The sequence below is a fragment of the Podarcis melisellensis genome (assembly GCF_964234715.1).
Source record: "Podarcis melisellensis genome assembly, chromosome: 14".
In the NCBI taxonomy this organism is placed as follows: domain Eukaryota; kingdom Metazoa; phylum Chordata; class Lepidosauria; order Squamata; family Lacertidae; genus Podarcis; species Podarcis melisellensis.
This window is the reverse complement of record NC_138546.1, coordinates 47,444,800-47,470,000: the sequence shown is the minus strand read 5'-3', so window position 1 is coordinate 47,470,000 and position 25,201 is coordinate 47,444,800. Positions and strand designations below refer to the sequence as shown.

The window sequence follows — 25,201 nt, the reverse complement described above, 5'->3', positions numbered from 1 at the left end:
TTCTCCAGAAGTTTAAAACTTACTTGGTTAATCAACTTAGATTTGTTTAATTGGGTGACAGTCCTGCCGCACAAAAGAATAAAAGAAAAAATATTTTAAAAACCAGTTATAGACAGTGCCACAGATTCTATCAAAACTGTCTCTGGGTAAATATTTTCAGGATGTGGGGTTTGCGGCACACTAAAGATCAGGTGGGTCACTGGGGCACCCGGGGAACAACTGAGCTAACAATCTGCACCAGCCCCGGACAATGAGGCCTTTGAAATGGACCAGTTTTCTTCTGGATGTGTGCCTAGAAAAGGCATCCATTCTCTTTCTGCAGCCCTCGTTATATTGCAGCAACAGCTAAAAAGTGTTGACGGAAAGCTTCCAAGCAGCGCTCTGTGACATTGTTAGCCGAGTGTGGGAACCGACCGACCCCTTTAAGCTACGAGTTGCGATTTCTCCCTGTGCAAACCCTGCACAGCAGCAGCAGAAGCCGGCACAGCAGAAGACTCTGCTTAAGCAGAGGGTGCATGTTGAACAGGAGTAAAAAATGGCATTACTACTGTTTGTGGAAATGCTGATAAGGACCTTTTTCTGGAAGGAAGAGAGGAAGTGGTTAGGCAAGTTTGCGTTTTTATTTTTCTAAGGAAGGAACAAAAGGATCTCTGTGTTGCAGAATTAAGCTCTTTTCCTGGCAATTTAGACACTCTACAAAGAGAAGGCTACTCCTGTGTAAGTTTCAGGAAAACTACTGCAACTTCTGCCATGGCTGTCTTGAGCCTTCCTCTGGATTGGGAGCCCAGAGTGTAAACCTATTGGATCCCCCACACTTTTCCTTTCCCTGGTGCTATGGTGTGCGGCAGGCTGAATCCCAGGAGTGCCACTGCCAGCCAGTGTTGACACTATTACGCTAGATGGACCAATGGTCTGACTCAGTCTAAGGAAGCTTCCTGGGTTCCCTGCTTCTTTAAGGGGGAAGGCTGTAGCTCACTGGATGTATGGGATACTGGAAAACTCCTATGGAAACAGAAACAGGAGCAGAAACGGCCGACACTCACTTATTCGGTAACAGAAAATGATCCAGTGAATACAATCGGTATTCGGTGTTCTGCTTTCTACCTGCAAACAAAACGTAACTGAGTACGTCCTCCCTCCCCCCTTCGCATTAGGTTTCCTTTGCACTGAAATAAATGGGGTGGAATAATGTAATGAAAATGTAACATGTAATTAATGATCTAGGTTACGTGAGCTAGGTAGTTTTGCCACAGTGGACAGCAGGATAAACAACATGGTTTTTGGCAGGAAGTGAACTGCAGTGGAACAGAAGCAGTGCTGGATGTGATGAGCATAGGGGCTAATGGAAGATGGTGCCTTCTTCCATCTCTGGTGGAAGAGCAACTGTTTTGCATGCAGAAGGCCCCGGGTTCAATCCACAGCATCTCCAGGTATCCATGGGATCTCTGCCTGCAACTCTGGAGAGCCACTATCAGTCATGTTGGCAGGCAATACTCAGCTAGATGGATCAATGGGTTGACTTGGGGTAAGGCATCTTCCTCTGATTCTAGGACCTTTGGTCAGAGCCAGGAGAGTTCTTGTGATGTTCTTAGGCCCTGTCTCTTGACTACGCAAGCCCTGAAACCACAAAGAAGGGACCTGGGACAGCTGCCTCCAGGTTCTGCCTCAAAGACACAAGGTGTGGCTTTGATGTGTTTGCTTCATTGTATGCACACACACACACAGAGCTTTCTTTTTAATTCACCAAGGCTTTTCAACCAAATTTGAAGCTTTGGTTTTTCAGTTTTGAGTGAGTTTAATTTTATTGCTTAGTCTCTGCTGTGATGCTTTTATTTTTATTATTTTTATTTTTATTTTTATTATTTTACTGTGGTAGTGTTTCAGTGTTTATTTTGCAGGAGAGTTTCACTTATAAGGTGCTGTTGTTAAGCAAATAAATAGGTACTCATTCTCTAATTTTCAAGAGAAGCCTGGATTTCACAATGCATCTTAGAATGCAATTAAAATAATATAATTTTAAAAGCAAGAAACATTTCCTAATACTGTGAAAACATTTATTCTCTCCCCTCTTCAGTTTAATTTAGGACAGTCCCAACCTGGGGCCCTCCAGGTGTATGCAACTACAACTCCCATCAACCTCGGTCAGGTTGACCATATGATGCTGAGGCTGATGGGAGTTGCAGTCCCAAATACCTGGAGGGGCCCAGGTTGGTGAAAGCTGCTTCAGAATCTCCCCAGGGCCAAGTTGTCCAAGGGGGAGCCTCTCAAAAGCTGCAGCCAGCCAACTCTCGCTGGTTCTCATGAGGAAATGGAAGGTTGATGGGAAATAATTTATGACTTTTGACGTGTGGAGGGAAGTTCATTTAAGAAGCAAGGAGACAGTTGGAAATTGGGGGACATTTGCATTTTAATCTGAGGATTTCCATGTACCACCAATTAGAGACAAAAGATACATAAGAAATTCTGATGAATGACGCAGGCAGCTCGGTAGCCTTCTCATTACATTGGCATCTGAAGTGGAACCAATGCCATTTATTAATAATTTAATTAAAATGGCAACACATTATTTTTTCCTGTACTATACAGAACTGTAAACATTAATTTGATATGGTTGAGAATCACGAAATGCAATCTTAATTACTTAGAAACTAGGATAGCCGGTTGAACTGAATCAGGCAGGCAATTATCTTGAGTTTTCCCCCTTTCTTCTTCTCAAAATGAGCATCCATCTTAAAGAGCGGAGATAAATAACCAACTGAAAAAATGAAGAATATTCTGGAGAACTCTTTGTATAAACAAACCATCTCCTCCCAAACTGATTGAACAGTTCTATGACGCTGTTAAAGGTAAAGGTAAAGGTACCCCTGCCCGTACGGGCCAGTCTTGCCAGACTCTGGGGTTGTGCGCCCATCTCACTTAAGAGGCCAGGGGCCAGCGCTGTCCAGAGACACTTCCGGGTCACGTGGCCAGCGTGACATCGCTGCTCTGGCGAGCCAGAGCTGCACACGGAAACGCCGTTTACCTTCCCGCTGGTAAGCGGTCCCTATTTATCTACTTGCACCCGGAGGTGCTTTCGAACTGCTAGGTTGGCAGGCGCTGGGACCGAGCAGCGGGAGCGCACCCCGCCGCAGGGATTCGAACCGCCGACCTTTCGATCGGCAAGTCCTAGGCTCTGAGGCTTTAACCCACAGCGCCAGGAATCTCTAAAAATGAGATGTTTTGGTGCCCAAGGCACAAAATGGCTGACACACAAACACACTCAGCATCAGGTGCAAACATCCAAGAGGTTCTTTTGTGCAAGCTCCATTGAAGTGAATGGGGAGTGGTCTACAACTGCACTACAGCGCTCACAGACAATGTAGGAATCTCAGCTGAAGCATCCATGACAGATGGACATCCAACCTCTGCTTAAAAACCTCCAAGGAAGGAGAGTCCACAATGTCCTGAGAGGGACCGTTCCACTGTCAAACAGCTCTGTCAGCTCCTGCTCTTTGCAATGGGATACCTGGAGAACAAGCCCCACATTCTGGATGGTGGAAAAGGCTCTGAAAAAAGGTAGGACAGGAGCTCAATTCCTGGTTTTTTTTTTAAGAAGGTGGTGCATAAATTTGTTGCATGTTTCATAAGAACAGGATAAGAACACACAAAATGCACTGAATTTAATTGCCATATTTCTAGGGTTGAGCCATTGAATTAAAAATAGCTGCTTCCTGTGTGTCCATTTCATGAGCCATCATCACAGCATGAGCTGGACGCCACACCCGCTTGCAACAACAGAGATAAAGTGGCTTTGCGGAATATGAGGTCATCGCTGGGAATAAAAGAGAACTACAATTAGCAGCCCCTGATGCCTTTGGCTATTCAGCCTAACGGGGTTCATGGGCAGCGCATGACGCACACACTGAGCATGATAGAGAAATGGGCCTTCTTTTGCTGGGCCGATTCTCGCAGACCCACGTCCACAGGATGAGAAATCCATGGTCTGTGTAGAGCACAAATCCCCAGGTTTCCATCTCTTCATTGCAGCTGGGCAATGCAAAGAAACCTGAGCGTGTCTCTGTCTGTGGCTCTTTAGGGTGGGCTGCTGTTATGAATGGCAGGACAACGGGGAGGAGGAAGAGGATCCCAGCAAGGGACTGGGACACACTAGAGCAAGCTGTGGGGGGAGAGGGAGAGGTTGGTGTAGAAAGTGCTCACTGGGCGACAGAGGATGGCGAGGGGATGGAGGTCAGTGGACAGGAACCAGAGCAGCAGGACCCGTCACCAGAGCCAGAGGGGCCCCGTGTCCCCGAACACAGCAGGAGGTGCGCTCAAGGAGGCTAAGGCAGACACGGTCTCCCAACCCAGATCATTAGCAGTGACGAGCTGTGATTCCTTAGCTGGCTCGGGACAGGTGAATGTCACCTGCCTCATGCAGTTCAGATGCTGCAATCAGCATGCAAGGTATAAAAGGGAAACAGTGCTGAGGAGCGCAGCTCTTATCCCTGATATGCTAGCTTTGTACTGTTTTCCTTGGAGCAACTGGGCAGCTCCTGCCCCAAATTGCCCTCCACCCTCAGCTCGCAAGAGCACATAGAATCATAGAATAGAATCATAGAATCATAGAGTTGGAAGAGACCACAAGGGCCATCGAGTCCAACCCCCTGCCAAGCAGGAAACACCATCAGAGCACTCCTGACATATGGTTGTCAAGCCTCTGCTTAAAGACCTCCAAAGAAGGAGACTCCACCACACTCCTTGGCAGCAAATTCCACTGCCGAACAGCTCTTACTGTCAGGAAGTTCTTCCTAATGTTTAGGTGGAATCTTCTTTCTTGTAGTTTGGATCCATTGCTCCGTGTCCGCTTCTCTGGAGCAGCAGAAAACAACCTTTCTCCCTCCTCTATGTGACATCCTTTTATATATTTGAACATGGCTATCATATCACCCCTTAACCTCCTCTTCTCCAGGCTAAACATGCCCAGCTCCCTTAGCCGTTCCTCATAAGGCATCGTTTCCAGGCCTTTGACCATTTTGGTTGCCCTCTTCTGGACACGTTCCAGTTTGTCAGTGACCTTCTTGAACTGTGGTGCCCAGAACTGGACACAGTACTCCAGGTGAGGTCTGACCAGAGCAGAATACAGTGGCACTATTACTTCCCTTGATCTAGATGCTATGCTCCTATTGATGCAGGGACATTGTCCCTGCCTGCATGCTCTGGCCAGCAAGCAAGACTAACTCTGCTATGTACTGAAGTTCTCACCCTGGGCCAGCAGGGGGATACTGTAGATAGTTTTCACTCAGGTCCACATATGCAAATAAGGAATTGAAAGTGATGTTCAGTGATTGGATAGTTACAGAAAGTTGTTACTGTTGCTTTGTAGTTGAGCTCTATATAAGCAGGTTGGCTGAACCCTTCAGCCCAGTTCTGTTCTGGGCCTGTGACTAAACAAGAGCTGTTTGAAGAATCGCTGTGTCATCTGCTATGTTCACCCACAACTTAACAAACTCAACAGCTTTTATAGGGGTCAGGAGGGTCCCACCTGACCCACCCTGGCCTCCATTATCCTCCCAACAGATAAAAATGGAGAGACATTTTAGAATCATTATACTCATTCCAACAATGGCAGCTCGTGCAAAATTCCTTTCTTTGGCAATTGCCTCCCCCACCCCAGACTTAGCTTGGTGGTCACATTTAGATGTACGCAGATTGCAGGAAAGATGAACCTAAACCTCATTCAGATATTGATTCTGAGAGCAGTGGTGAGGACCCCTAGGCCCTGGCAAGGAATGTGGCTCTCCAGTCCTTCTTCTCCGGCCCTCTGATGTCTCCGCTTATGGCATCTCCTTGAGTCCTTTGTCCTGGCTGGAATGCGTCCTTGGGGTTTGATGACACCTTTTGCCTGCCTTTGCATGACTGGCATGTAGCCTACTGAGCAATGGTAAGAGACGAGCCATTGCTCCGCCCACATCTGCCTCTGGTCCTGCCCACCATTTGCATGTGGCTCCCAGAAGGTCCCCCACGGGGCAATGGGGTCCTTGAACTGAAAAAGATTCCCAGGTCTGTGGGGAGGGAGCTGAATTTGATAAGGCTGGCAGTGCAATATTTGTTAAGGCTGGTGATTTGGTATAAGGTAGCTCACTTTGATCCTAAATACCACTCAAAAACATTACTCTGGCAAAAGGCCAAAAAAGGGGACAATGACTTCCTAGATCAGGGGTCAGCAAACTTTTTCAGCAGGGGGGCGGTCCACTGTCCCTCAGACCTTGTGGGGGGCCAGACTAGATTTATTGGGGGGGGGGGAATGAATGAATTCCTATGCACCACAAATAATCCAAAGATGCATTTTAAATAAAAACACAGATTCCACTCATGTAAAAATACCAGGCAGTCCCTACAAATAACCCAGAGATACATTTTAAATAAAAGGACGCATTCTACTCATGTAAAAACATGCTGATTCCCGGACTATCTGTGGGCTGGATTTAGAAGGCGATTGGGCCGGATCCGGCCCCTGGGCCTTAGTTTGCCTACCAATGTCCTAGAGCAGCCTTTCTCAACCTGTGGGTCTCCAGATGTTGTTGAACTACAACTCCCATCACCCTTAGCTAGCAAAGCCAGAGCTCAGGGATGATGGGAGTTGTAGTCCAACAACATCTGGGGATCCGCAGGTTGAGAACCGCTGTCCTAGAGTGAGCTGAACAGGAACAGCTGGAGCAAGTGACTTCCATGGATGGAAGGTGGGGGTGAACTCAGCCGGGGCACCCTGGGCCAGCTGCCCATTTGAGCCAATGGCCAAGTATGCTGGGACAAGCAGGAGGAGCCTGAAGAGCCAAGGTGGGCCCAGCACGCCAAATGTTTGGCCCCCCCTCCGGCGATTCTTACATCTGTTATTGCCGAATCCACAAACTCATCCTCGGCGTTCGCTTGATAGTTAGCGACAGCAGCCAATTTCTCCCAAATCCGTTTTTGAGGGATTTCAGATGCTTCCTGTTGATGAGGGAAGAAGAGAAGGAAATAAGATCCAAAGAGATGCAGCGTGTGTCCTTGTGGGAGGCAAACACGAGAGCGACATGGGGAAGTGGTCGTAGGTCCATGGCAGAGCACCTGTTGCATGCAGAAGGTTGCATGCAGAAGGTCACAGGTTCACTCAGAAGAGCTGCTGCCAGTCAGTGTCGACAGTATTGAGATAGATGAGCCAAGTTCATCTTCCTACTGTCCACAGTGGGGAGGGCACCCATTTCCCCTCTAACCGGAGGATCCTGGTTGTTATGTACTGAGTTGAATAGGATCCAAAATGCAGCAATCTGATTAGTCCTAGAACAATAGGATCCAAAATGCAGCAGTCTGATTGGTCCTAGAACAATAGGATTCAGAATGCAGCAGTCTGATTGGTCCTAGAACAATGCAGCAGTATGATTGGTCTGCAGGAGCCACCCAATCCAGCTCCAGATGGAAGTGAATCCACAACCTGATTGGCCTACAGGAGAATTCCGGAATTAGCCAATCACGTGGGGCCCATTATGTAAATAATGTATATAAAGCAGATACTTTGAGGGGACTTTCATTCCTCCTCACCACTATGAGCTGAATGAAGAGCATGAAATCCACTCTCAACTCCGAGTATATTTCACTGGTTTTGGAGGCTTCCACTTTCCTAAGAAACACAAAACTTCCCCCTCTTCCTTTTCCAAGGCTGCCCTGAGTGGCTTGTCTCCTACACTCTGCGGTCAGCTCAGCCTCCATTCAGCCTTCCTCCTTTTTCTACCCTGGCCAGGCTGAGTTGGGCAATTATTTCAGTGTGACTCCAAATAGCCACAGATCAAATCTGAAAATGGCAGTGGAGATGGCTAGGCTAGAGAATCTGTAACTGATGGCTCCCTCACGAAAAACATCTATGCAGGGTCTAGCTCTATACTCCTGCAACTGTGTTGCAGCCCACCTCCACAGCCCCAATCCTATTCAGGGCCAACCCACCTGAACAAGCAACCCAAGCAATGTGTTTAGTTGCCAGTGGAAGCAGCTACTCCCAGGGTAATCAATGTGGAGCATTCCAGATGTTGTTGGTCTGCAGCTCCCATCATCCTTGACCATGCTGGCTGGGCTTGATGGAAAATAGAGCCCAGCAGCATATGGAGGGCACCAGGCCTGTTACCCTGGTTTAATGTGAGGAGACGTCCAACAGCCTCTATTAACTGAGATTGCTAAATGGAACCTCCATGTTCAGTGGTATGCCAGGAAGTGACTTTTTGCGCTGCTTAGGGGCATAGAAAACTGCCTTGCACCAGGTCAAATCCTTGGTCCATCAAGCTCAGAATCATCTACACCAGGAACAGGGAGCTTCACAGCTACTGAAGGTCTTCTCCAGCTCCCACTAGCCCCAGTCAGCATGGTCAGGGGGATGATGGGAGTTGGAGTCCAGCAGCATCTGGAAGGCCACTGGCTCCCTCTCCCTGGTGAACACTGATTGGCAGTGCTTCAGGTGGGGTTTCAGATAGGAATTCTCCCAAGGTCTATCTGGAGATACCAGGAATAGAGCATGGGCCCTTCTGTACATAATGCTGAAAGGGATGTAGCCTAGTGGGAAAGTATCTGCTTTGCTTGCAGAAAGATCTGGGTTCAAATCCCCAGGTTGGGCGTGGAGAGCTCTCTGTCTGAAATCCTGGAGAGCTGCTGCCAGTCAGTGTGGGAACTACTGAGCCAGATGGACCCAAAGGTCTGACTCAGTATACGGCACACTTCTTATCTTCCTATGTCCTGCCCCTGATAGAGGCCCCTTTCCTATCTTCTGCTTCTAAAGCTCCCAGAAGCATCTCTTTGCCTACTTTGGGAATTTGGGTGCTGGATTATCCTGGACTTCAGTCTGTTTCTGTAAGGAGGTTCTGGTGTCCATATGTCTAAGGCCAGCCATCTTTCCCTCCCCCAGTGGACTCTGGGATAGCACCTTTCCTGGGCCATGCAAGAATTGCTTCCTCCTTGCTCACCTGCCCAGTGATGCTGTCTGCTTCTGGAGGGTTGGCAGTGATAGGCACTATCAGATGTGGGGCAGGGCCTATCCGCCCAATGGACAGCAGAATCCAGCCCTTGATAAATGGCCCAATTGCACCAGCTGCTTTGGTCTGTGCTCATTAAGCTACAGTTTTGTTCTTTTGGTTTTTATTTTATTTAATGATCCTCTTGTCATTAGAAGGTTGGTTGTTCTCCTGGGTATTTAAACTGTTTTAACTACTTGTGTATATATCTCTGCTTTGTCAGCTATAATGGCAATTGTGGGGTGTGTGTGATACTGATCCCTCTTAAATCTTTTTTTATAAAAATGCTGTAAATCTAGCTATAAAAGTAAATTCAATAAGAGTTTGGTGTTGATTCTTTCTCTCCAGGAGAAAGGCAATTCTGGCTCCCTCGGTTCCTTATTTGTAATTCCTCAAAAGAGTGCAGTCTCTAGATGGGATTGGATGGTGTGATCTGGGTGCTGCTTTCAGGGTACAGGGCTATATTCAGGTTGCCTCTGCACCTCTCAGGTGATTAAAGAGCCTAAGAAGAAGGAGCTGAGAGCGGCAACTGAGATTCTGCCCTCCCTACAGGCCAGGTCTGCTATCTTCTGTTCTTTCAACTTCAGAGCGGCACCTGGCCTTGGAACTGGGCTAATCTTGCTGCGGTTTATTTCTAGGTCCTCTTGTGCCGGTACACCGGAAGGTAGGGCAGGGAATGATTAACATCAAAACGAGGAGGGAAAGTCTCTTTCGTGCTCCCAATTGCAGACTGTCCAAAGTCAGCAGCAGCAATGCCATAGGCAGCAGCAGGGTTGAAAGGAAAGTTCACTCTTCCTTTCATCTGTTTGCACTTCCGGGCTCTGATCACCAGGTGACCAACAATTGCAAAAAGGGACAAGCACTGTTGACGCTTTCATATCCTGCATGTGGGCATCCCACAATGGGCATCTGATTGCCCACTGTGAGAACACGATGCTGAACTAGCTAGGTCCTCTTTGGATTGATCCAGCTACAGCCGGGCTCTTTTGATGTTCTTATATCCCCACAAGTAGGGGGGAGAGGAATATGCCCCCCATAGTAACCTCAAGAGGTCTGAATTTCAGTAGGACACAAAGGCAGGAACTCTGAAGTGTGGGCAGTGCCACACTATCTTCCATGGTTGCTAGTTTTAGAAGCCCCTCTGAGAGGGGAGGGAGAATCAGAGCAGTGTCCTGGTGTTGTCTCGAAGGCCTTTCTCCTCCTCCTCCTCTGTATGCAGTACAAAGCAAACAAGGCAGACAAACATAGATGTACCTTTGACTTTTCAAACAGAGCCAGGGCTTGTTTGTAGTAATGGATGGCTGGACCAAAGTGGCCCTGGCAGAGGTGAGTCATGCCCAGCTGTTCACAGGCCTGCGCCTCACCATAGAAGTCACCTGGAGGAAGAAACACAGCCAATAGTTACAGGACAGGGGCCAGGAAGCCCAGGATGGAATGAGGAGGAGCATAGGGTCAATGGCTTGTAGTTTATTGCCTGGAATTGGGGACACTTTGATCTGCAACTACCGTAGCTCAGGTCTTTGGCTGGCATATGAGCTGAGATACTTTTCAAAGTGAAACAGTGTCAATCTGCCCAGTTACAAGCAGGAATATACAAAACTACTCCTTTTTTAGTTTCACCTCCTTGTCAGGTGGCAGGCATTGTAGGTTTCTGGAGACATCAGTGCAAAAACAAGGTTTGCAGTGGTGAGTTGCTGGAAGTTCTTAATAGCCCATTGCTCCACATTTAAGAGGACTTTCAATTACCATTTGATTACCTTGTATAAAACAGGTTTTATTGTTCCATTTGCATTTTGCAAGCAGAAATAAGGCAGCTGGCCCCGGAGGCCTCCAAGGGACAGTGAGAGTTCCTTCTTTCCCCCGGCTGCGCAAATTCAGAGGCATTTTGCACTCCAAAACATTCCTTCACTCACACTCCAAAATGTCTCAACAACCCTAACAGCTGCATCTTATATCCTTACAGAGAACTCATTGCCTGTGTGTGGATTCTTGTGTAGCCAAAGCAGCAGTACCCAAGCCCAAGAGGAAAGAGGAGATACTAGCAGGCATTGTATAAGGTTGATAACAAATGTTGGAAATGTAAAGATAAAGATAAAGTTCTTTCATCAGTGGTGGGAATGCAAAAAAGTAAAAAGTTTCTTGAAATGATATATAATGAGATGAAAAAAAATGTTAAGATATACTTTTGTGAAAAAACCAGAAGCTTTTCTTTTAGGGATGATAGGAAAGGACATAAGAAGAAAGGACTTTAAACTTTTCCAATATGCTGTAACAGCAGCCAGAATCCTGTTGGCCCAGAAGTGGAAGCAAGAGGAGATACCGACGATAGAAGAATGGAGACTAAAACTGATAGACTATGCGGAATTGGACAAATTAAGTGGAAAAATCAGATATACTAAAGACCAAAAGTTCATCGAGGACTGGGGGAAATTGGTGGATTATCTGAAAAACATATGTGGTATAAACACAACGTTAGTGGGATTTCAAGAGGCACTGTAAAAAAACAAAGAAGTATTGTTTATTAAAAATAATGGGATTAAGGAGGAATAATGGCAATATAAAAAAGGGAATGCGTATTAAAGATACAAAAATGGATGACTCTCAGAGACGCTGAAGGAAGTTCAAAACAGACACAATTTGTTGTATTCGGGTTAAAATGTATAACTGGATGAAAATTAATAAAAAATTATTTTAAAAAAAGAGATACTAGCAGGCATGGAGCGAATGACAAGGTGTGCAGAAGTACAAAAAGGCTTTTGGGGCGCAGGGGACTAACAGCTCAATGAACAATATCTACAGAACAGGTCAATTGGGGGCCCAGGAGGATGGAAAACTAGGGAGAAGGCAAAATGGAATACTGTAGACTAGAGTGTTCTGAATACAGGCGAAGTAGCATGCATGTAACATTGCAACATTTTGCCGCTGGTCCCACCTGCCTGTTCTGTCTCTCAAGTTGCTTAGTATGAGCTCTCCAGGAGGTTAACGTGACTCTGTCCCAAACCCACTTGTAGTTCATGATCTTAGCCTGGAGCCTGCAGTGTCAGGGTTGCAGTCAGCTATGAAGAAAGCAGATCTCTGTTGTCAGCGAAGTTAACTCTTTATTCAAGGAAACGGACATAGAACTCAGCCTAGTGGTCCCAGCAACACTCTCTAGTAGGTTTTGCCCCTATGGAGCAGTGGTCAGGACTGCAGGTCCCTGCCAACCATCCTTTCTAAGCCTCCTCCTCTCCTGGGTGTTTCCCAAGCAGCCTAAAACTGTGTCTGTGCACCTCTGCTCTCTGATCTGCTCTTCTCATTACTCTGCGCATTCTTGGGAGACCTCAGAGTCTGAACTGCTCCCTAAAGCCTGTTGCCCCTTCAGCAGTGGGCTCCTCCTCCTAATCTTCTCTTTCTGGGTCTCCCAGCTCCTAGTCTGGCCCTCTAATGACCACACCGCCACTGGCTCTCTGCTTTGCATACAGAAGGACCCCAGCCTACTCCCCAGCATCCCACACTTGCTAATACAGTAGGATCAGTAGATGTTCCTGGAGAGCCAATCAGAGTGGACCTGCCTTCCCCAACCGGGCACTCTGCACATGTTTTGGACCACAGCTCCCATCACCCCTGACTCAGGCTGGGGCCAAGGGGAGTTATCATCCAGTCATTGGGACAGCACCTGGTTGGAGATGGCTGGAGTGGGTCATACTGGACCAGAGGTGGCAAAGGACTGACCTGATACAGTGGTACCTCGGGTTAAGAACTTAATTCTTTCCGGAGGTCCGTTCTTAACCTGAAACTGTTCTTAACCTGAAGCACCACTTTAGCTAATGGGGCCTCCCGCTGCTGCTGCGCTGCCGCCGTACGATTTCTGTTCTCATTCTGAAGCAAAGTTCTTAACCCGAGGTACTATTTCTGGGTTAGTGGAGTCTGTAACCTGAAGCGTCTGTAACCCGAGGTACCACTATATATAAGGTGGGCTTCACAGTTGCTTACCTGCATCCACAAAAGCTTTCAGTGCCTGCTGGGAGTAAAATCCGGCCATGTCATAGTTTTTCAGCTGGCCGTGAGCAGTGGCCAAATTGTAGTAGCATTGAGCCTGAGCAGCCCTCTCCCCCAGTGCCCCTGGCAAAAAAAGGGGGGGGGAATCCAACACGGATGATGTCAGCAGCTTGGCAAATGGATCCAGCCCCTTCCCAGAACTCTAGAAACTTTTCCCCGAATGGGTATTGTTCTGAAAACCTCCCTAGCAGGGGACATTTTAGCCTTATGCAATCCTGTAGGGTGAGATCGAATCTGCCACAGGGGCAGTGAGGCTTGGAATTCTGCATCAGAGTGACCAAAATTATGCACCAATGAAAGCTACGGTCTGCAATCTGCATATATTATACAAATCACCATACTGTCTCTTATTTGACTGTTTTGCTGAGAATTGAGGCAAAGAGATCTACATGCTTCACTGGAAGCCTTATACAGCCATCTGCTCTGGCTCCTGACATTTCAGACAGGGTAAAGAAGCGGAAAGGGAACCAATTTGCGGGGTGTGTGTGTGGGGGGGGGGTTCATGACTGAGGCTCCTGGCTGATCCCCACTTACCTTTTGCCCTGCTGGTTCCAGACACAGGTCTGCCCTTTAAAGCCCCAAGTCCTGAGTGCTACTTTTTGCCCCAGAGCTTTCCCCACCAAAACCCACTCTTTAAAGCTCAAGTGTAACAAGCAGCAGGTTCGGAAAACCCAAATTGTGATTTGTTCTGATTCAACAGTGAAGACCAGGTTTTTCTGGGAAAAACAGCAGGACAAAAAAATAAATCTCTTGGATACAGACTGGGAAAGCATGGACTTGTGTCTGGAAAGACACAGGGCAAAAGTTAAGTGTGGATGAGTCCTTTGCTTTAAAGAGTGTGTCTTCCCTGGAAAAAAACTCCAGAGGGGAAAAAAGACAGAGTTTTCAAGTGTGGAGGAAAGGTGCTGTATTTTTCGCTGTATAGGACGCACCCAACCATAGGACGCACCTAGTTTTAGAGGGGGAGAACGAGAAAAAAAAACTCCCCCTCTCTGCTCAGCGCCCCTTCAGCGAAGCGGCAGGAGAAATGGAGCCCCTTCCATTTCTTCTCCCGCTTCGCTGAAGGGGCGCTGTGCAGCTCTCCCTCTCTGCAGAAGCCAGGAGAGTCTTGCTCTCCCGGCTTCAGCAAAAGGAGCCCAAAGCCTTCGGAATGCAGCACGAGACTCTCCTGGCTTCAGCAAAAGAAACCCGAAGCCCAAAGGCTCCAAAGAGCACAGTGTGAGTTCCCGCTGCCCTCCAAAGGCTTCAGGTGGTTATCCCTGAAGCCTGGAGAGCGAGAGGGGTCGGTGCGCACCGACCCCTCTCGCTCTCCAGGCTTCAGCGAAAGCAACGCGAAGCCTCCGGAGTGTGGAGGGAGCGCTCCCTCTGCGCTTCAGAGGTTTCACGTTGCTATCGCTGAAGCCAAGGAGCCTCCATTTGCTCCATAGGACGCACACACATTTCTCCTTAATTTTTGAGGGGGGAAAGTGTGTCTTATAGAGCGAAAAATACGGTAAGTTTCAGACTCAGTTGGTGTGGTCGTGGGCCAGTTATGCTTTTCCTCACTTTGCCTTTCCTTAAAATGGGCATTGTATTGCAGCAAAAAATAGGACAAAAGAGTGTTTTGGTTTTTGGTGTTCATATCCTACCTCTGCCTTACAGTCTGTTTGCTTCATGGGTATAGTCATTTGCAGTGTTTGAAACTCCCATTGTCCTAGGCGCATTTTGCAACAGGGAATTTCATTAGTGTGAGCAATTTCTTAAGGTTGCCATATTTCAAAAAGTAAAAAATCCTGACACCTGCAAAGTTGTTGAGCTTTTTTAAAGAAAGCCACCACTCTGAAGACTGGAGAAGAGACCCTCTTATGAATATTAGGAGTGGGGGGGTGGTCAGGGGATAGACTTGACCATGAACATAAAATTTTAGTTGCAGTTCATTCATTTTCAGCTTTGTATTCTTGTTATTAAAAAAGTGTGCCTAGACATTCCATTGTTGCGCCCATAACCTAGGTTTAAGGTGACATTTAGCTCCTAGCTTTCATATCTCAGTTTCTAACACCGGTCATTTCTCCCTGTCTGGCCCAGTATCCTATTTTCCACATAGGCCAGCTAAATGCCTCTGGGAAGCTCACAAGAGCAAGAACATTTCCCTGTTGCTTGCCCCCAATATTCTGAGGTAGACTGCCTCTGAACCTGAAGGTTCCATTTACCTGTTGTGGTTTACACAGGCCCAGAGAGGGTGGAGAAGGGAGGAGGAGCTTTGGGTGGCTGGAAGTGGTTTAGTAGGGTGCAGCACCCCTGCAGTTTGGAGGGCAGCACTTGGTGGAGGAGGAGAATGCCAGGGAGCCACTGGTGGGACTGAGTGCTGTCTTCCTGAGGCCATGAAGAGTGTGGCTGTCAGCCAGCGGAGGTGGGCTGTGGGATTAATTTAGCCCAAGGAGGCAGCCTGGCAGAAATAAGGACATTTATTTTGTCACTCAACCAGTGCTTGCTTTATGGCAGTGGTGGCCAAACTTGGCCCTCCAACTGTTTTTGGACTACAACTCCCATCATCCCTAGCTAACAGGACTAGTGGTCAGGGATGATGGGAATTGTAGCCCCCAAACAGCTGGAGGGCCAAGTTTGGCCACCACTGCTTTATGGTGTCGCCCAAGCTCCACCACTTCCCGTCTCTCCCCTGCAAGAGGCAGCCATGAGAAACTGGTTCCCACCACGTGAGCTTGGAATCTGAAGTCCTCCTTGCAAATAGGACAGAATGGAAAGCAAAGAACACCCTGCCCCCCTTTACCAAGGAGCCCTGGGTAGCCTCCCATGGCTCCTTCCAGCAGAAAGAGACACAATGGGTGGTGAGGTGGTGGGACCAGGTACTTCCAGCTTCTAAGTCTTTCAAATCTCTGCTAAGCCGCTTAGCAATGCATACCCCAGCCTAGAAACTCCAGGAGGACATGTTTTCAAACAGGGATTCTAATATTCTAGGTAAGAAAGAGTGCAAATGAATTGAACAAGCACAGCGCCACACAGATGAGACCAGGGACCCTCAAGCTTTGTTAGCTGACAGTCAGAGGCCCAATTGGCAAACAAAGCTGAGCAGAAATTAACAGACAATGACATGCAAAGATATGTGAACAAAATAAAGATTGCAATTAATTATCTGATGTGATCAAAACAACCAAATATTATAAAAGTTTGTATTAAGAAGTAGGTATTTTCTTTATCTTTAAAAGTAATATGAATAGTGTAATGGTTCTAGGGGTTGCTCGTGCGTAAATTGACGCCACACCTGGCTGGGTTACCTGGGTGAACCCTTTCTGTCCGGACAGCTGTCTCAATCGCTGGTAGAATCCGTCAGTGGGCGTTTCTTGAACTTCTTCCAGCAAAGAAGCTCTTTGACGCCTAGTCGCTGCCTACTCTCCCTGCGCGGAAGCCTTCTGCGCAGGGAGGGTGTGGGCAGCGGAGGAGCCTTACTCTCCCCGCTGGTCTCCGGTGAGGAGTCCTGGAGCCCTCTCTCCGATTCCCCCATCTGCCCCCCTTCTCCACTGGTGCTACGCTGAATTCCTTCCCCAGAAGATGGGCTGCTTCTCTCCCTCCTGGGACGCTCTCCGGAACCCCTCTGGAGCCCTCCCTCTCCCTCTGGCTCCGATGGCAGTTCCCTGACAAATAGGGACAATAATTTAAGTTTTTTGTTTATCTTTAAAAGTAATATGAATAGGGACAATAATTTAAGTTTTTTGTTTATGTCACATCATTCTCTATGTATTGGTACAGCAATGTGTTTTTAAGACTTGAATAAATTGGCTTAAAAAAACCTAACCCAATGCAACTCACCGTACATGTCAGCTGCTTCGCTGTGGTACCGCAGGGCCCTTTCGAAGCACTCCAGGGCGTTGCAGGCAGCCCCCAGGTTCTGCAACAGGACAGCTTTCTTCCGCACCGAAAAGCCTTTTCCGCTGCAAAGGCGGAGAGCTGCTTCAAAGTGTTGCTCTGCCTGCTGGAAACACCTCATTTCCGCATAGTGCAGCCCCAGGTGGTTGCAGAGTTTGCCTGAGAGCCAGAGTGGGGTGAGAAAACCCACCATTAGCTGGAGGGAGCTTGGGATCTTTCCAACTGACCAAGCAGGACCTTGTAGGCATTGCACAGCTGAAGGGAGCAAGACTCAGAGGAAATGTGTTCCCCAAAGATTGGGCTTTTCCACTGGGATGGAGCATCCCCCTAGCCCCTAAAGGGCCCCTGGGTGTAGAAAAGGCTCAGAGAATGGCCCTCCCACTCAAGAAGTGGCAAAGCCCCCATCCCTACTTGGAACAGGCCATCTTCAGTTACCGTATTTTTCACTCCATAAGATGCACGTCTTCCCTCCTAAAAAGTAAGGGGAAATGTGTGTGCATCTTATGGAGCGAATGCAGGCAGGAGGCTCTGCTCAGTGCTCCCTTTAAAGAGAGTGGGGGGGGGGCTTTTCCCCGAGGAGGGAGAAGGGCAGTCCGTCCTCTTCAGGGAAAAGCCTGCACGCTCCATGTGGCTCTTTAAAGGGAGCGCTGAGCAGAGCCTGGGATGCATACAGGCTCTGCTCAGCGCTTCCTTTAAAGAATATTTTTTCCCTGGCATTCCCCCTCTAAAAACTAGGTGCATCTTATGGAGCAAAAAATACAGCACTTAAAAGAACCTTCAGCTTCCTCTTCTTGCAGAAGTACTCTTAGCATTGTGGCATCAGTGTGAGTTCCAGCTATGACTGGAAGATAGGAGTCAACTCCTAGGGGCCAAGGCCCCTTCGCACCCCAATAAAATATTTGAGAGGGCTTGCCCCCCAAAAGTTGATGGGACATTGCCATTCAAAAGGGGTGTGTGAGTTGCATCTTGTGAGGGGCTTACCTGGGCCACCGTAATATTTTATTCAAGTTGGCACCCCTATTGGAGAATGAGAGGCAGTTAGAGAAGCATCCTGCTAGGCCAGGCTTTTCCAACCAAGTGCCCTCCAAATGTTTGGAACCACAGCTTCCATCTGCCCCCAGCAAGACCAGCCGGGGTCCCATCAGCCCTAGCTGTGCAGGCCGCGGTTGATGGGAGTTGTGGCCCAAAACATCTAGAGGACACCAGGTTGGGGAAGTCAAGCCAAGATTTTCCTTGCAGTACACAGGAAGAGACAGGAAGGGCCACTCCATCCTCTCTGCTGAAAGACCAGCTCCATCAGGAGCTTCCTCTCCCTGTTCCCATTCAAGTTGGTTATTAGAAGAACTACCCCTCCTTCCCTCAACACAGCCAGGAATATAATATAACTGCAACTCAGGATAACACTTCAGGCATCTGCAGAGGTGGGCTGTAATTCACAAAAGCTCATGCCATAATAAATTTGTTAGTTTTTAAGGTACCACAAGGCTCTTGGTTGTTTTTGCTGCTAGAGACTCTGGAAAATATGTAGCTTTTGTAATTGGTGCCTATTTTGTGGTTACCAGATTTTTTCCAAGGAATCTGGGGGCCCTTTAAAAAAAAAATCATGCTTCATTATTTTAGGAAAGGGTTGCCCAGAGTTCTTGACCTTTTTTAGGGGGGAGTGCACCTCGGCACAACACAGGTGGAGAAGCCCATCTACAAACACACAAACACCCCCAAAAAAGAGGTGGGGGGGAGAGAGATCGAGTAAAGGTGCTCGCTGGTCTTGGGAAAACACTCATTAAAACACACAGACAAGGCTCCATCTCTCTCTGTCTGTCTGTCTTGCAACGCAGCAGAGCCCTTTTCTAGGCTTCTCCTCTTCTTCTTCACCACCTCAGCACCTTGCTCACCCTCCCCCCAACTCGGGTGTGCAGAGCCCGCAGCAGAAGGGTGTTGAGGGCTCTTCTGCTGTGGGCGGCTCTGCGCGATTTCGGGGCAAGCGTTGATCGAGGAAGCGAGTCAGAAGGAAGCTCTCTGGCTCGCACCTCGGTTTAAATAGTGCCCCCCCAGCCAGCGGATTGGCTGGCTGGAACTTTGACATGGCCGGGACCTCCAGTGCTGCTTGCTGCCATGGCACCCGCCGTGTTGCCTCACCGGAAGTCCCCAGGCATAAATCCGGGGACATTAATTAAAATCCGGGGACAGATTGGTGAATCCGGGGACGTCTGGTAACCCTAGCCTATTTGCCTGTTATGGTTCAGAATTTATCTGGTTAAATTCCCCTGGTGTGTGTCACCTGCTGACGTCAGCTTACAGCTGGGCGGAGACAGAAGCTGGGCGGGACAATCCCTGTATTGTTCAGTTCCCCTGTGATCCTGAGGGGAGAAAGACGTACTCTCTGTGTATCTGAGAGAGAGTAATGGCGGCCAAGAGTGACGGACTTTAATGCTGTAATGTTTGAATAAAGAGCTGTAAATAGACACACCTGTCTATGTGTGCTTGCCTGGAAACTAGGCTGCATTACACGCTGCGCTGCTACAAGCCGTGACTGAGAAGAGACAGCAGGAGTTATTGCGCAGCTTCGGAGGAAGCGTGCCGGACCGCTGTAAATGATTGATTGGGATCGTAAAGCTGTCTGAGGTCGCGGCCCCATCGATCAGGGAAGATCGATATCTCTCCACATTCCCTCCCCCTCCTTTCTCTTTGTGATGTGCCCATTGTAAACATGTGAACAGGGACAATCTTGTTTTTAATGATCATATGTAAGTTGCCCTTGGAGCCTTTCTAGCTGAAAAATGTGTTAGTACATCTGTCACACACACTGTCCCTGGGTATCAGATTTCTTCTTCTACTTCATCTTAATACTTGTCTATCAAAAAACCTGCATTTGGGAATCCCCATTCCTGCTGAGATCAAGGGTGGGAACTGGGTCCCAAAGGCAGAGTAGCTCATCTGGCTAGAGGGCACTCTTGCAGCCCCCTGAGATTTCTGGGGTGGCAGGATTTGTCCTTAAGGAGACCCAATGGGGACTACGGAGGTACTTAGCTATACCCAGCAGTTCCTGGTTCCTTATCTTGGTGCACAACCGGCTGCAGGCCTGCAAGCTCTCCAAGACGTTGTCTGGGGAGTACACTGGGCTTCGCAGGAAGTAATTTGCTGCCTCCCTCATAGCCATGGCTGCGTCTTCTGGGAGTTGCACTCTTTGGTAGGCCTGGCCGGCCAGGCGAAAAGACTGTGCGGCTGACTCCACATCACCTGTGCTCACCAGGCAATAGGCCAGCTTGATCAGGGCATCGGCTGCGCTTTTCGTTTGATTTGTGCTGTATTCCTGGATGGCCTTTCCGTAGAACTCTGCGGCTTTTGCGTATTCTCTCATGTCGTCATAAGCAGCGCCCACGTTGAAGGAGAGGTCACCATCCTTCTCCTCGGCTCCAAGCTCCTTGGCCTTCAACAGGCACTTGAGGCCCTTCTGGGGCTTGCCGTTGGCAATGTAAGCCGCTCCGAGGTTGAAGAGACACTTGGCTTTGGAGTGAGGCTCTGGGAGGCTACCCGAGAGGCTGTATGCCTTTTTGAAGGCAGCCAAAGCCTGGCCTTCCTCGTTGCTGCTGAAAAGACATATACCAGCCTTCAACAGCCTTTGCATTTCAGTTTGGACAGAGCCCAGCTGGATCACAGGCTGGTCTCCGACAGAGCCAGAGATCGGAGGAGCAGAGGCCATCTCTTCCGAAGGGGCAATGGAAGGGGAACTGCAAAAGGAAGCAGAGCATCACAACCATCTACACTTTGAAGCACAGTTTATCTGCATATTTAGTTTTTTTAAAAAAATCTGCTTTACTTTTCTTTTTTGTTGTTAATTTCAAATTCTTTTTTTCCTTCTTTTTTTTATTAAAGATTTTCTTGTTTTACAAAAGTGTTTGCAATGTCTCTCTCGTATTTTTTCCCCATGTAACATTTTTACAAATCAGTTTCATTTGTTGAGACATCGGGAAGAAAAGGGGGAAAGAGGTAGAGGGGGGGGAAAATATGGGCAGGGGTGGGGTCAGGCGACGGTGTTTCTATTTTACTTACTATATGCAGGGTTTGGTGTCAGCATTGTTTGTGTAGGTTCTTTGTTGTTCGCTTGTGTTCCTTTGATGGTGAGAGAGGTTGGGGTTGGCCTAGGGTGTGGCTGTTCATTTGTGGTTGGCTGTGGTGGTCTTTGTTTTCATGTGTGAGTGGGGTGGGTGGGTGTTTTGGATCAGGTTAGCCATATTGATTTGTATGTTGTTGGTGGGTTTTTGTCGTTGTCTTGTTGGGCTGTGTATGTGATAAAGGGGAGCCATACCGGGGTGAAGGTATCTAGACTGCTTTTCAAGGCACAGACCCCGGCTCTAGGTAACCACCTCCCACCTCCCAGTGATGAGTCAGAAAAACAAATGTAAGGGTGGCCCATGGCTGGCATCAGCACCCAGCCCTTCCAGGGTGCAAGTTGTCCAAGTAAGCCACCCTTCTCAGAAGATGGAGATGCCAATTTCCTCTCTTCCTCCATGTGGCCAGGCAAGATGAACTTCACGGTCCCCCCCCCTCAGCTTTATGATTTGCCCCACTCCCCTTTTTATAGCTCCCAAACCAGGGGCCATCATCACTACACCTTGTGGCAGAGAATTCCAAAGATCATCAGGATGTTACACAGAGATCTCGCCATCTTGTCTAATGCCTCAGTTTCCCACTGATCTTGCAGTGAGAATGCATCATGTAGCTATATTTGTATGTTGTCGTTTCAAACAATCTGTGTCAAGAGGTCATAAAATCGTAGAGTTGTAGAGTTGGTAGTGACCCTGAGGATGTCCAACCCACTGCGAGGTAGAAATATGCAGCTGTCTCATATGGGTATCGAACCTGCAACTTTGGCATTCTCAGTACCAACTGAGCTCTAACCAACTGAGCTGTCCAGCTGGTGTCTGTGCCTTCCATTTTTCCTACATGCATTTTATTATCCCATACTTGTTTCGCTTGCCTGCTCCCCACAACGTAGCTCTAAAATGATTTCTACAGGCAAAAGGGAGCAGAAAAATGGGGAGGTGCGTGGAATATTATGAACTAACATGTGTCTTCCATGAGAACATTACTGACAGGTAATGCAAACAAGTCAGCAGAAAGAAAAAAGGAGCTTTTGAAGAGAGAGATGCAGATTTTGGTATAATATTAGCTTCAGCTATCCAGGGAGCTCATTAGTTCCTCATTAAATGTTTGCTATAAACATACGTTTTGATTGATAATTATGTAATGGGCTGGAGAGCCTCGTTTCCCATCATCATGCTTTCCAGCTTGTGTGGCTGTTGTGCAAACTAGACTTTGATTAAAAATAGTTAATTGATGGGGGTGGTCAATAAAGGAAGCAGCACCATTTATGATCTGTGCAATGGGAATCCTCTCGATTTCCTGGCTCTGGTGGATTAACTTTGGCTGCTTAAATGCCTTTCCAGGGAGCTATTTTGGTCTGTATCTGCATGTGTGTGTGTGTAAGAGAGAGAGAGAGAGAGGGAGAGGGATTCTGGGAGAGGGGGCAAAATTCTCTGCAAAAGGGGTGGGGGAAAGCAGCATATATCAAGGAGGACAAGTTGCAATTCCTTTTGATAACTCAAGATGGCTAATAGCAATGTTGTTGTGGCCACCATGGCACAGGAATGGGACTCTGAAACCTCAGTGTTGGTGGAAAAGTCCATGGCAGACCCTACAGGAAGGACACCGAGAATGGCCAAGTCTGTCTTGGGAGAGCAGGAGCTGAAAAATAACCACACATAGTCTGGAAGGTGTGGGGTGAACATTACTCCTTCATGCTCAGTGGTACGGCTCATGAGTTTAGGGATGCAAAGATAGTAAACTGTGCATAGAATGGTAGAGTTGGAGGGGACCCCAAAGGTCATCAGTCCCCTGCAATGCAGGTAATCTCACCTAAAGCATCCATGACAGATGGCCATCCAAACTGCTTAAAAACCTCCAAGGAAGGAGAGTCCACCACCTCCCGAGGGAGTCCATTCCATGGTTGAACAGCTCTTACTGTCAGAAAGTTCTTCTTGATGTTTAGTCTGAACCTCCTTACTTGTAACTTGAAGCCATAGGTTCGAGTCCTGCCCTCGAGAGCAGGAGAAAACAAGCTTGCTCCGTCTTTCATGTGACAGCCCTTGAGATATTTGAAGATGGCTACCATATCTCCTCTCAGTCTCCTCTTTTCCAGGCTAAACATACCCAGCTCCAACCATTCCTCATAAGGCTTGGTTTAAAAACCCTTGATCATCTTGGTTGCCCTGCTCTGTACATGCTCCAGTTTGTCAACATCCTTCTTAAATTGTGGTGCTCAGAATTGGACACAGTGTTCCAGGTGTGGTCTGACCAAGGCAGAATAGAGTGGTTCTCTTGCTTCCCGTGATCTGAACACTCTACTTCTGTTGATCCAGCCTGGAATAACGTTAGATTTTTTTGCTGCTGCATCACACTGTTGACTCGTGTTAAGCTTGTGGCCCACTACTACATGTACATGACCAGGACATCGTGTGGAGGCTAAAGCCACAGAGCTGTAGGGAGAGGAGAAGGGGAGGTTTCTAGCCATTGCCAGCTGCATGGCTACCTGCTCTTTTGCTGGGCGTCTCTCCTCCTAGGTAGACCCATGGCAGTCAAATGAGCACTACTCTGGGCTTCTGCTGCCTTTAATCCTGAGGCCTGTCAGGGGGAGGGGGAAATGGGGGAGGGTGGAGATCAAGGCAGGGCTTGGAATTGGATCAGTGGGGTTCCTGAGTAATCCCTAAAAGGGAGCTCTGAATCCAGTCTGGTTTCTCCAGGTCTTCAGTTGGGAGCGAGATTATCTGCAGGGCCCTAAGTGAAAGAGGTCTCTTTAGGGTCTAGGTTGGATGGGATCCTGCTGTAAACACAAAGCAATGGCTTCTCTCTGGGGAAGACCTATGAGGGTGGACCAGGAAAGCTACAGCAAGCAGCACAATGAGACAAGGCTGGCCCCAACAGCAGCTGGCTGAGGCTGGAACATCTGCCTTCAAGGATACTTCCAGACATGGACAATTTAGCAGTGGCCTGTGGCAAAAAGCAACCAGGTAACAGGCTGTAAATTTGGTCATTTTTGAGAAAGAGAGAGACTTTCAAAGGGAAATCATGTGAGGTATTTATCTTGGACTGTCAAATAATCTGTCCATTTAAATAAATTTTGACACATTTATGAGTATTTTCCCTCAACCTCAGTTGACCTGTTGTTGGGTTTTAGGTTGTTGTTGCTGCTATGTTTGCTGTGCCCCCTGCCCCAATATCTCTGTTTTTTGCTTCCCAATAACCTAATCTATTGTTGGGCATCTCTAGTTGAAACGTTGCATTATGGGGGGGGGGGTGTGCCATACACAGGCCAGGAATCTTAAGGTGCTTTAGCATGGAATGGCTGACAGGGAAGGAGAACGGGGGGGGGGGGGAGAGAGAAAGCACAATCCTATGGGGTGCGCAGAGCTGCTCATCACTTACCTGTGCAAAGTTTTGGGAAGGAAAGTTCTGAATTGTACCAGAAACGGCAACTGCAGGCAAGTCCAGAGGCAGAGAGGAGAAGGGGCAGTTCAGCCTTCCTGCAAAACTCTGTTTGGGAAATGCTTGTGGAGGCATCAGACAGGCTTAGCAACAATGCCTGGTTGTCATCAACAAACTTACTAAGGCTGTGCACACATCATTCTTTGACGCCACTCCCCTAAAAAAGAACAATTCTTGGAACTCAAGAGTGCTGGGAATTGCAGCTGTGTAAGGAAGGTCAGCGATTCAAATCCCCGTGACAGGGTGAGCTCCCATTGCTCGGTCCCAGCTCCTGCCAACCTAGCAGTTCGAAAGCACATTAAAGTGCAAGTAGATAAATAGGTACTGCTCTGGTGGGAAGGTAAACGTCGTTTCCGTGCGCTGCTCTGGTTTGCCAGAAGCAGCTTAGTCATGCTGGCCACATGACCTGGAAGCTGTACGCCGGCTCCCTTGGCCAATAAAGCGACATGAGCGCCACAACCACAGAGTCGTTCGCGACTGGACCTAATGGTCAGGGGCACTGTGGGCTACGTCCTGCCTACCTGGTGACATTGACAAGTTGCAACACTCCTGTGATGGCCTGGAACTCGGGCTCGGGCTCGGACTTGGAACTGGAGGAGTCTCGGTCCGCACCGGATTCTCTGCCTCAGGCAGCATCTGAACCTAGTCTGGGGCCTGATTCTGAAGAGCCCCAGTCTGCACAGGTTCCCCTGCAACAAACACCAGCTGGGCCGAGTCGGGGGCCTGAGCCTGCCCTGAATCCAGATGCT

The 25,201-nt window shown here is 48.2% G+C and overlaps 1 protein-coding gene across 3 annotated transcripts in view; it reads right to left on the bottom strand.

Moving 5' to 3' along the window:
* Positions 1 to 24,596, bottom strand: part of LOC309356318 (tetratricopeptide repeat protein 24-like) — a 33,019-nt gene extending 8,423 nt beyond the window's left edge. The window contains exons 1-8 of one of the 3 annotated variants that reach the window (XM_081887742.1): positions 22,827 to 23,313; positions 19,944 to 20,638; positions 16,854 to 17,069; positions 12,984 to 13,112; positions 10,266 to 10,387; positions 6,865 to 6,969; positions 3,417 to 3,545; positions 2,383 to 2,511 (exon numbers count right to left, since the gene is read on the bottom strand). In XM_081887742.1, coding sequence (XP_081743868.1) covers positions 3,465 to 3,545; positions 6,865 to 6,969; positions 10,266 to 10,387; positions 12,984 to 13,112; positions 16,854 to 17,069; positions 19,944 to 20,638; positions 22,827 to 22,852 — 1,374 coding nt within the window. In that variant the 5' untranslated portion in view covers positions 22,853 to 23,313 and the 3' untranslated portion in view covers positions 2,383 to 2,511; positions 3,417 to 3,464. Of the gene's footprint in view, positions 1 to 2,382; positions 2,512 to 3,416; positions 3,546 to 6,864; positions 6,970 to 10,265; positions 10,388 to 12,983; positions 13,113 to 16,853; positions 17,070 to 19,943; positions 20,639 to 22,826; positions 23,314 to 24,392 lie in introns of those variants that run through there. The other 2 variants (XM_081887743.1, XM_081887744.1) reach the window with 2 other exon arrangements.
* Positions 24,597 to 25,201: the final 605 nt, after the last annotated feature.